General features: G+C 38.4%; 1 protein-coding gene across 1 annotated transcript; it reads left to right on the top strand.

The window, feature by feature from the left end:
* Positions 1-3,759: 3,759 nt before the first annotated feature.
* On the top strand, positions 3,760-12,229 carry MTERF1 (mitochondrial transcription termination factor 1). The gene is given in 4 exon segments (XM_019443280.2): positions 3,760-3,783; positions 4,295-4,353; positions 9,736-10,558; positions 10,560-12,229. Coding segments are annotated over 3 exon segments (1,221 nt in total). The 5' UTR covers positions 3,760-3,783; positions 4,295-4,321; the 3' UTR covers positions 10,926-12,229.
* The last annotated feature ends 348 nt before the right edge of the window (positions 12,230-12,577 follow it).

Below are 12,577 nucleotides of genomic sequence, written 5' to 3'. Positions count from 1 at the left end.
GTTTATGTTTTTTTTTTTTATTTTGGTTGCTTACAAACAGAAAGAGTGTTAACCTGTGATTATCAGGGTAACTTTACCTACTGCTTTACTCAGCAGTAAGCAATCTGTAGCCTTTTCATGTGTTTTCATAAGCATACAAAATGACCTCTGGCAAGAGAATGGAAGAAGAGACTTGATGTTCCTCTGAGGGCCTTCAAACTACACTGGTAGGAAGCTGGTAGGTCTGTCTAGGAAGCTGTTGTGGGGTGGGGATGGCATTTGTCTACTGAATCTAGGAGTCTGGGTATTGCTGTAGTGGGTAGAGGGTGGAGCACTGAAGGGCTACATCTGTTCTGACCTTAATTGGGTCTTGCTGAGATTCAAACATGAGTGGTCAACCAAGGGGCTGTGTTTGCGGAAAGTCTATTTGCATGAAAAACTAAGGACACTGCCTGGGCAAAGCAGGGCATACAGGCACTTTGGTCACAATAAAAAAAAAAATCTTTAGTTATAAAAGGGCAGAGGTGCTTCTGAATACAGCAAGATTCTGTATCCAGACTTGACTTTGAGCTCATCTCGTGTGTCTTAAGTCCCATTCTGGGAGGGAGGGCTCCAGAGTCTAGCTTTCCCCTGCAACAGGCTTTTGGATGAAAAAAAAGGGAGAGGAGATGCTCCAATACAGACTTGGCAACTTCTTATTTTCTCAAGTAAAGTCATTTAAAAACACATATACCATCTAATATTACCATAGTTTAAGAGAAGGAAATTTTAAAAGAAATATGTAACAAAACAAATTTAACTTAAAACTTGAATTACTTTAGACTATAAAAAACTCTGAAAGATGATAACTGTAGAACAGCTTATAGTAAGACAGAGTAGGGACTGACTTGGGCTCCTCACCCCTGACCATGAAATCTAGCTTTCCTTGATATCTGACACTCTGTTTCTTGAGTAGCATATCTGGGAGGATTGTGGAAGCAGAATGATTATGTAAAGGAGAGGCCGAACTATAAACACTGGGGAAGATGGAACCAAACTAGTCTGGCCCAGGTGGACCTTACTTCTGACTTTTCACCAAACTACCCCCTTGTTATAATACTAAAAATCATTCTAATGATTTAACATGGGTGGAGATTTAACATGCTAATTAGACGTGCAACACATGAAGAAGCAAAATCTTTAAGTGTGCAAGCGCCAAGAAATCCCTGGCTTTACATGCTTCAATGTCACTCCTTTCCCTCCTTTGTCTCTTTAAAAAGTTTCCCTGGCCTATGTTAGGGGAATCAGCCTGAAAGACTCTTTCCTTTGTGTTGTCTCCCTTGTGCTCCAGAATAAGCCTCAAAAAAAGCTTTGCCTGGAGCTCCCCTTTGGCCTCTAGTTAATTTCTACTGTTTAGAGAGCCCATGGACCCCAAGTGGGTGACACTAGGAAAAACTCCCCTCCACCATGTTGCAACTACTTATCCCTTTTATTCTGTTTATTCATCACTGCTTACTCCCTGCCTCTGGTTTTCTACCACACAGAGAGGCCACCAGTGCTTACAACCACCCTTTCTTCTTAATTACATCAACATAGTAGGACATGAATCAGCTATGGTCTTGGGGGGTGGTGAAGTGGGGGAAGTATGTAGAGCTTCAGACACTCAGTCTGAGAGTGAGGCCCAGGAGGGCAGGGGTTTTGTCTTGTTTTCCACTATATGCCACCCCCATCCTGAAAACAAGGCCTGAAATGTACAGGTGTTCAGTTAATGTTTACTGAACCAATGAATGAAATACAGGCAAGGTATATACAGGTTATACTGTAATACACCACTAATGACAATGAGGTAGTAGTCACTGCTCTTACTGGAGGTACTGACAACATTTCACAAATCATTAAATATTAAACCTCTTTGCAGAAATCTAAGAGGGGGAAAAATTGATAATACACCATCCTAACCCAAGAATCATTATACTTTTGTTCCTACTCTTCTTAGTGCTTTACAATATGCATTTAAAATATATTTGTAATCAGAAAGCTTTGGATAGGAAATATGGCACTTATTTTTCAAAAGAACCAATCTCCTTTACCTACAGACATCACTTAAAACAAACATAAGTGATTGCCTAAGTAAGTATGAAATAACCTTTGGTAGTATATGTAAGTGCATGTAGTATAAGTCATAGAATACTTACTGGTTAAGGGGGTATAACACATGTATTCTCTTGCTCGCTTCTACTGTGTTTCAATATCTCATATCTGCAAAATGAGAGGATTCATGAGAGATTAATAATTTCAAGTCTTCTTAAAGTCTGAAGTTTAAAGATTTCTAAAAAAGATGTTATTGTTTTACATTGATTGTAAGGTAGCTTAAAAATACAATATTTATGCATATAACTATATACTTATATATAACAGTAAATATTAACTCAAATATGAGAGCTCCTTCCATTTAGAAATAGATTTTAGAAACTCACATAGACTATTTCTTTTTTTAAAAAATATAATTTATTGTCAAATTGGTTTCCATACAACACCCAGTGCTCATCCCAACAAGTGCCCTCCTCCCTGCCCATCACCCACTTTCCCCTCTCCCCCACCCCCCATCTACCCTTAGTTTGTTGTCCTTAATAAGGAGTGTTAAAGAGACTATTTCTAACATTTCAGGACTACTTTATATCTGGAGGGACAGCGGTAAGTAATTTCACTTAACTAGAAAGATTGATTATTGGTAAAGTCCCAGAGGTAAATCTTTACCCTTATAAACCAATAAAACAAAATTAATTTAAAAAAATTGACAACATACCAACTAAGAGTAATCCAAGGGATAGCAGTGGGGATAAAACATTAATTAGCGCAGAAATGGGATAAAGAAAAATCTATCCTATGCTCCTACATAGAGTAGGGTAAAGCAGCAAATTCTTCCATGCAGTAGAATTCAGGATCAACCCTCTCCCCCACTTTCTGTTTTTCTAAAGACCAAATCACTTCCTCGGGAAGATATAACTTAGTGGCTGGATGATTATTTCATTAAGCTAGGTCTTTTGGAGGTAACAGAATTGCTTTGAATTGAAGTTTAATCTCCAATGCTACTATCCCCAGGCAAGTGGGATCGACAGGACTAGGAAGGTTTAAGGCGATGCCTTCAAAAATGGCAAAAATGCATCTGCTGTGGAGATTAAGCTTCTGTTGAAACTTTATTATTATTATTATTATTTCTGTTGAAATAATAGCCTAAATTAGTCACAATTTCAGAAGAAGCATAGGTAACTCGTGCTGCATAGAAGTATATGAAAACTGCTTCCTAGCCTGAAAGCCTAAACTGAATTCGGACTAGAAGACACAATCCAGGATTTCCAAGGTACCTCAAGAAAGAATGAGCACCTGAGACTCTTTAGGAGCCCCGGATCGCACAAGTCTTCTGGCATCAAACGCCGAGATATTGACCCGCACTTGTTAATCATGTTAATAAGCGTAATCACCCTATCACGCTGCAGTTCATCTACATGATAGCGACTTTCCCACCGCAAGTCGCTGGCAGGCAATACATCCCTGCAGCCAGCTTGGCCTCTGGCAGGGACGTCGGGGAAGTCTCGGGTTCCGCCTCCCAAACCAGCCAGAAGGCTTGTCCCCAGCACTCACCACGGTCTCGTGCTGCCCCCTGCCGGGCTCTTCGCGTTGGGTTTACGCCACGCGGCCGCCGGGGGGCGCAAGGAAAGCGACGTCACCTGTGCGCGACCGGAAGTTAGCCTGTTCATTTCCGCTCTTTAGTTCCCTCCCCAGACCCGGAAGTAAAGGCAACTGGCGAGTACGGTCCAGTTTGAGGTCTGTGGCTAGCTGGGCCTGTACCTTTTCTTTTTAGAAGCGGGGTTGGGTGATACTGATGTACGGTGGAGTCTTTATTCCTCCCCACCCCTGGGGGAGTTGATTTTGGGGAGGCAGAGGGGAAGAATGCATGGAATGGAACCCGTGGAATTATATTAGCTTCATTTAGCTAATAAGAACTTGTGAGAGAGCTTGGCCTTTTCCCGATTTTTAAATTTTAGGAATAATGCCTTTTAAGTTGTGGGGTTGAAGACAGACCATGTACGTGAAGCCCTTAGCTTTGGTTTTACAAATCATATTCGTGATTACGCAGCTTTCTCCCATTAATACTCAGGCGTGTCCTCGCCGTTTTCTTCTCACATCTCTGAGAGAGATGCTTAGTAGGTAAGAGGTTACTCATTTCACAAGAACGTTATGCAGTGTTAGCTGGGATCGATTTTCTGTATTACGAAGTGCTGACAATATTTTGTCCCCCCCCCCCCCCACTTATTTATTTATTTGCCATTTTTAGGGACAGCTGTTTTCTAGACCTGGAGAAATGCAAAGTCCTCTCTCTTTAAGACAAATGAGGTGAGAAATGGATACCTGTAAAGATCTCCAAACTTCCTTTATTTTATCAAAAGAAGACCATCTAGAATTAGTACCTTGGGGGCATTGATTAACCATCTCCATTAAAAGTGCCTTTGTCAAGCGAATTGTGGAGCAGAGGAGAACGGATATCCTCTTTTATTCCTTAGGCTTTACAAGTTATGAGTACAGAGGTTTTCAGTGTATTTGTTAATTTTGGACTTTAGCCCTTGGAATAATGGTTTTGGTTAATTAAAGACAGCAAATTGAGAGACGTTGCAATTAATTATGGAATATCAAGTTGTTTTTAATTTATCTGGTTGCACATTTGTTTTTAATAACTGGTTGCAAAATAACATTTATTAAATAATATCACAGAATTTCAGAAACAGTACATAGACCCCTTTAAACTCTCAGAGATAACAGTCATCTACCTCCCCCCCCCCCGTATGTATTAATGTCTTCTGCCTTTATATAAGTGATATTTTTTATCCATACAGTTATGCAGTTTGCCCCTTAGAATATCTTGGATATCCTTCTATTGTGTTAGTTATGCCTTTTTTTTTTTTTTTTTTTTTTAAGAAAACTGGGTTGTGTAGTATTATGTTACATAGATATATCACTATTAACCATTCTACTGTTGGTGGCCATTTGGGCTTCTTTTTTGCTATAGCAAACAATGTTAGGATGGTCATCTTTTTTAATAACAAATGTGTTTTGTCCTTTCCTTTGGATAATCTTAAAGAAGTGAAAATACTGGGTTAAAGGATATGGTGGATGGTGCCAAATTCCTTTCTAGCAGTGGTATTTGCAGAGAATTTCCTGCATTTCCTCACATGCTCACCAGCAGTTGATAATAGGTGTCATTGTTTTCAGGCTTAGCTGAGACCACTCATACCATTTTTTCAGTCAATATATTATATTTGTAGTATTGTAATCAAATCCAAATTTTAGTTGTCAGTTCTAAGTCCAGTTCGGTTCTTTTTTAAAATTTATAAATAGAATATTATTTGTAGATTCTTTAGTAATAAGTTATTAGAAAACAAATGATTCACTTAAGCAGTAAGTTTTTGTTTAACAAGTTAAAGATTTGTGGGAGCTAGTATTTGAATGAAACCTTATACTATGGATAGATATTAGAACGGACCTTTCTTTTTTTTCTATTTTTTAAAATTTTATTTTATTTTTTAAATTTATATCCAAGTTAGTTAGCATGCAGTGCAACGATTTCACAAGTAGATTCCTTAATACCCCTTACCCATTTAGCCCATCCCCCTTCCCACAGCCCCTCCAGTAACCCTCTGTTTGTTCTCCATATTGAAGAGGCTCTTGTGTTTTGTCCCCCTCCCTGTTTTTATATTATTTTTGCATCCTTTCCCTTGTGTTCATCTGTTCTGTGTCTTAAAGTCCTCATATGAGTGAAGTCATATGATAGTTGCTTTTCTGTGACTAATTTCGCTTAGCATAATACCCTCTAGTTCTATCCATGTAGTTGCACATGGCAGGATTTCACTCTTTTTGATTGCTGAGTAATACTCCATCTTCTTTATCCATTCATCCGTCGAGGGACATTTCTTTCCATACTTTGGCTATTGTTGATAGTGTTGCTATAAACATTGGGGTGCATGTGCCCCTTTGAAACAGCATACCTGTATCCCTTGGATAAATACCTAGTAGTGCAATTGCTGGGTCATAGGGTAGTTCTATTTTTAATTTTTTGAGGAACCTCCATGCTGTTTTCCAGAGTGGCTGCACCAGTTTGCATTCCCACCAGCAGTGCAGAAGAGATCCTCTTTCTCCACATCCTTGCCAACATCTGTTGTTGCCTGAGTTGTTAATGTTAGCCAGAGAATGGGCCTTTCTGAAAGAAAAGCTTCCACAAAGGCAGGGAGACAAGAATGGGGAAGAATGTTTAGGATTTGAAGTTTGAGAGGCGATAGTGCCTGTTGTGGGGTTGTAGAATAGAACAGACAGCTAGAAAGGTAGTTGCAACTCTGTGGTGAGGTTTTTATTATTTTTTTAAATTTTTATTTATTTTTGAGAGAGAGAACATGGGGGAAGGGCAGAGAGAGAGAGGGAGACAGGATCTAAAGTGGCCTCTGCGCTGAATGCAGAGAGTCCAATGCAGGGCTTGAACTCACCAATTGTGAGATCATGACCTGAGCCTATGTCATATGCTCAACCAAGTGAGCTACTCAGACGCCCTGTGCGGTGAGAGTTTTGAAGGTCAGTCTGAAGAGTTGTGCTCTCTAGGAGAGAACTGTAGAGGTCTTTAATCAGGGAATAGGGTACTTTTTTGTTTGACAAGTATACTATGGTGGCATTTTTGCATGACTGATGTTCAAGAAGCAAGTTATGTGGCTGTTATAGTCTGGGTGGGAAAGAATAGCAAAGTGTAGAGATACTAAAGATTCAGCTGAGGAAGCTGAATCTACATGATTCAGTGACTGGGGGTTGAGGAAGAGGAAGAAAGCAATCACTTTTAGATTTTTATCACGAGTGATAGGATAGTGGTAGTGATTTCATTAATCAGAAGAGGGCTACTTTGGGGGCTGGAAAGATGTTCAGTTTAGTTTTAGACCTGTTAATTCCTGTGAAAGACATTTCTGTGGAAAGCGAATTATACACAAGATGTAAAATTCACCTTCACAGATTCAGTAGAAACCTTAGATTTGTGACTCCTTTGTTAAGAAATTTGGCATATATTTTCACTGTTAGTTTTTCATTAGTACAGTTACTCGTGAACTTTCTGTGGCTTGCTCAGCCTGTTTGTCATGGTGCTAATCATTTCAAGAGTTTATTGTTTAGATGGTCATCTTCAGATTTTTGATTGTATACACTCTCAGTAAAAAAGGTTTATACATGTGTACTTCCAATGTATGTATATTTACTAATTATACACATTTTACCATACTGTTATATATATAATATAGTGGAATTTTTTAAAGGCAAAGCCAAATATAAATTGGAGTTTTACTCTTTTCTTCCTGTATCCCATTTGATCATCTTGACCCCTCATTCCAAAACACCGATCTTATCTACTACTGTCAGTGTTCCGAACCATTATCCAGTGGAGGGCACCCTTAAGCATCTGAAAGAGAGAACAGATTGTTGAACTGTGCGAGTAGAGCCTTCATTCTTTAGTTAGAAGGAGGATCTTGTTTTGGAGTTTCTAAATTCATGCATTTTTGGAAGAGTCTGTAGTTAAAGAGTAGTATGTGGTATTATGGAGAAGAAAAGAATAGTGAACTCAAAGCATAGGGCAATCTAAAATATGCTGTTGTTGGGGCACCTGGGTGGCTTAGTCGGTTAAGCATCTGACTCTTGATTTTGGCTCAGGTCATGATCTCACAGTTTGTGAGTTCAAGCCCCATGTCAGGCTCCTTGCTGACAGTGTCGGGCCTGCTTGGGATTCTCTGTCTCTGTCTCTCTTTTTCTCTCAAAAATAAATAAATAAATATTCACATTGTTTGATGTTTATTATATGAGTGTCCTTCATTTTTGTTTGAATGTTATTTGCTTCTATAGTTTGGGAATCTTTTTCTAATTCTTTGAGCATCTGTAGAATCTTGTGAATACAGGAGTGTTCCCTGCCTGTAGAGATAATCTTAAATTCTTGTTAAATTGGTATCATTAAAAGGGTAGACACAGAAAAGGTTTTTTAAAAACATTTTTAAATGTTTATTTAATATTTTTGAGAGAGAGAGACAGAGGACAAGCAGGGGAGGGGCAGGGAGAGAGGGAGACACAGAACCTGAAGCAGGCTCCAGGCTCTGAACTGTCAGCAGACACCGACGCGGGGCTCGAACCCATGAACCACGAGATCATGACCTGAGCTGAAGTTGGACGCTCCACCAACTGAGCCACCCAGGTGCCCCGAGGCTTTCTTTGATACTGACTTTGAAAGCAGTATCTCTGAAGCCCAGAGATATTAGTGGTGAGTTGGAACCATCTGTCTCTGTTTTTTATTTTATGTTTAATTAGGAGAGGTAAGAAAGGAAATACCTCCTTTAAGTGATAAGAGCCCATTGTTACTAATTAGAAATTAAGAATTGAGTTTGTCACAGCTATATAGTCTAAAAAGGAAAAAGTAGGCATGCCTGGGTGGCTCAGTTGGTTAAACGTCTGAGTCTCGATTTCGGCTCAGCTTGTGCTCATGGTTTGTGAGATTGAGCCCTGTATCAGGCTCTGCGCTGACAGTGCAGATCCTGCTTGGGATTCTCTCCTTCTCTCTATGCCCCTCCTCTACTCATGCTCTCTCTCTCTCTCTCTCTCTCTCACTCTCAAAATAAATAAACTAAATTAAGAGAAAGTACAATTTAAAAAATATGTTATGACTCAGACCATGATTAACTTAAGAACATAAGTCATCTGACAAATTGAATAACAGAAGAAAATTTTTCTGTTGCTTTCCTGATAAAATATTTCCTATAAATGGAAATACTCATTTTAGTATGGACCTATGGTTATTATATATAAATTCGTAATTTTGTGCCCCATTTCTAAATGATTAGGAAAGTTTTGGTCATTCGCCTGAAGTTATGTGTTGTGAAACAGATGCAGAGAGACCTGGGTTCATCTTTTATAATGTAGGGTGGGGGAAGATGGTAAGAGTAACTTTTCAATGTTTATGTGCTCTCAGCACAGTTCCACATACGGTGGACTATGTGGATTAAATAGCCCAAGTAGATCGTTTTGAAGATAAAAATTGGTTTGGAGTAGTTGGGTTACAACCAAGGGGGCAATAGGGTAAACTGAAGGAGATTGAGATTGGGAACTGTTGACCAGAGGTTCATATAAAGCTAAGAATTAAGACTAATGATAGCATGGGTTTAAAGAGAACCCTGAATCTAGAAAAAGATGTTTAAGGTGGAAATTAGTCTGAAGAGTTGGTTTTCAGGGCTATATTTAGAGTTTGTGGAGCCAGGAAGAGAGAACAGGGGCAAAGAAGTCTGGTATCTATGGGCAGAGGCAAGCCAAAAATCTGGGAAGTTGAAAGACAAGGCAGAATTGAAAGCGTTGGTTAGTAGGAATAAACCAAAGTTTGAAAACCAGGATAAAGCAGAGGTAGAGAGGGGCAACTGTTTTTGGGTAGCAAACGTAGACAAGGCCAAATATAAAGAGCAAGACAAAGGCAGGAATAATTCTGGGGCAATGATGATATACTTCTTTTCTTCACATTAAGAACGGAAACAGTTCCAGGCCCACAGATAATCAGAAGCAGTGACCTAGAGAGTGGGAATGCAGAGGCTGAACAACACCAGGAAAGCTGGAGCTACAGATATTTTTTAGAGAAAAGACCATGGTGCTTATAGGATCATAATATGGGTTTTAAGCTGGTTAACACATGCATTTGCATAATATTATGTATGTTGTTTTATACAGCATTCCAAAAGGTTTGGGATATCTGACCATTATGGCACCAAGAAACTTCTTGTGTATGAGAGGTAACTTTCTCTTTGGTTCAAGATGTTGGATGATCCGGTTTCCTGCAAAAATCCTCTTTAAATTAGTTTCGTTTAGGCTTTACAGCGTGAAGTGTGGTAACACAGACAATGAGTCTTCAGCGAATGAAGAACTACTGAATAACCTACTTAAAATGGGAGTAGATGTTGACATGGCGAAAAAACGACAGCCTGGAGTTTTTAATAGGATGGGAACTAAAGAGCAAGACCTGAAGATGTTCCTTCTATCCAAAGGAGCTAGCAAAGAAGTGATTGCTAGCATTATATCAAGATATCCACGAGCCATTACACGCACACCTGAAAGTCTTTCAGAACGGTGGGATCTGTGGAGAAGAATTACGACATCAGACCTTGAAATTATAAACATCTTGGAACGTTCTCCTGAATCTTTTTTTCGGTCCAGAAACAACCTCAACTTAGAAAATAATATCAAGTTCCTCTACTCAGTTGGATTGACCCATAAATGCCTTTGTCGATTGTTGACCAATGCCCCACGTACCTTCTCCAATAGTCTAGATCTGAATAAACAGATGATTGAACTTTTGCAAGAAGTCTGTTTGTCATTGGGTCACAATGAGCCCAGAGATTTTGTTGGGAAGATAATTTTTAAAAACCCTTTCATTTTAATTCAGAGTACCAAACGGGTGAAAACTAACATTGAGTTTTTACAGTCAACTTTCAACTTGAACAATGAGCAGCTGCTCATTCTGCTATGTGGTCCAGGAGCTAAAATTCTAGACCTTTTCCAATGACTATGTCAGCAGAAACTACACAAATATCAAGGAGAAGCTGTTTTCTCTTGGGTGTACTGAAGAAGAGGTGCACAGGTTTATCTTAAGCTATCCAGATGTGGTCTTCTTGGGAGAGAAAAAGTTTAATGATAAAATAGACTGCCTCCTAGAAGAAAAAATTAGCGTATCACAAATAATTGAAAATCCTCGGATTTTGGATTCAAGCATAAGTACTTTAAAAAGTCGAATCAAAGAATTGGTAAATGCTGGCTATAATTTCAGTACATCAAACATCACTCTTTTATCTTGGAGTCAAAAAAGATATAAAGCTAAATTGAAAAAGTTAAACACTGAACAGAACATTGTTCTAGGGAATTAAAAAGTATCTTATAATGTAATGATACCTCATTTTGAATTTGGGCCTTTCAAAAAGGAGAGGTTTGGTTTCTTAACTGTATATACTGTATAACCTGCAAAAATTGCTGCTAATGATCCTTTGGATATTTTACTGTAAAGGCTTGTAAAAACTCATGGTCAGGAAGCTCTAGTATAGTTTTTCCAGTTATCTTTTCTCTAGTTTGAATTAATACAACATCCAATTATATGATACAGGGCTGTGACTGTCCTATGAATGGTAGTTTCCTGAGTGTAGGACAGAACAATATGTGGAAAGATAAAAAGTACAAAAATAAGCTTTTGGTTCTATTCAGATTAAAAAATCAACAGAGTCATTTGGATAGTTCTATTTCCTCTCAGGGTTTTGAATGGCAACTGATTTCTCCTGTTCCCACATATCTAATTGTGGCTCATCTTCAAAATAAAATGGCAGTAAAAATCTGACAAACCAGAAAGGAGGGTTTTTATCTCAAGTTCTACATTCTCCAATTAAACCATTAGTATGTTCCCCCCTACCCCCCCCCCCCCAACTTAGGCTCAATTTACTATGGGTATATCCTGATTTTCTTTGAAGAAAATGGCAACTATGATGGGCAGAAAAATGGCCACCCAAAGATGTCAGTGTCATAATTCCCAGAATCTGAATGTGTTATGTTACACTGGAAAAGGACTTTGCAGATGCAATTAAATTACAGCCCTTAAGACAGGGAGATTATCCCAGATTATCTGTGTGGGCCCAATGTTATCATATGGGTCCTTCAAAATGGAAGAGGGATGTAAAAGAGGAGGTCAGAGTAATATGATGTAAGGACTTGACCCTATTTACTGGCTTTGAAGGAGGAAGGGACCATGAGCCAAGGAATGCAGGTGGCCTCAAAGAAAATGGAAAAGGCAAGGAAATGTTCTCCCCTAGTGCTACTAGAAAGGGACACAGCCCTGCTGGGACCTTAAATTTAGCACTCTGAGACATATGTCAAACTTCTGACATTCAGAACTATAATATAATCATTTTGTGTTGTTTTAAGCCACTGAGTGTGTGTCTGTTGTTACAGCATCGAATAGATGAATATAGGAACTAAATGATAATTAGTTGCATTATAGGTGAAGAAGTCACAAAATATGGTTCTTTTAGCATATCTGTGTTTCTTTCTCTTGTAATTAACTTTTTTTTAATCCACATACCTTTTTGGAATGATGACTAAGTTACTGTTTGTGAAGACCTCTAAATGTATAAAAAACTAAATGTAAGTAATAAAGTCTAAATAAAGAAATATTTTTACCTGATAATGTAGTTTAAAGAAATGGTTATAGTTTCTATATATTTATGTTTTATGGGAATTTCATCTAATATAAATAAAGAACAAGAGATTTTTAGATGCACTGACTTAAAAAATGACAAACCAGGTAATGACTTGAAGACATTTGCAATCTAGCTCTGATTTGAACTGAAAGAGAAGGGACAAATTATATGACCTTAGTTACTTTCCACTGTTTTCCAGAGGCATTTGTTTTCTAGATATGGATTTTGAATTAAATAACAATGGTGCTAAACCTCTTAAACCTTATTTCCTATCAGTGATACCTCCAAAAAACCGTTCATGACATGGATAGAAACATAATGCCTGTGGCCTTTTT

Source organism: Panthera pardus, unplaced genomic scaffold, assembly GCF_024362965.1.
Source record: "Panthera pardus isolate Hobbes unplaced genomic scaffold, ASM2436296v1 HiC_scaffold_8, whole genome shotgun sequence".
In the NCBI taxonomy this organism is placed as follows: Eukaryota; Metazoa; Chordata; class Mammalia; order Carnivora; family Felidae; genus Panthera; species Panthera pardus.
Note: the sequence above shows the minus strand (reverse complement) of the source record. Positions and strands in the feature narration are given on the sequence as shown.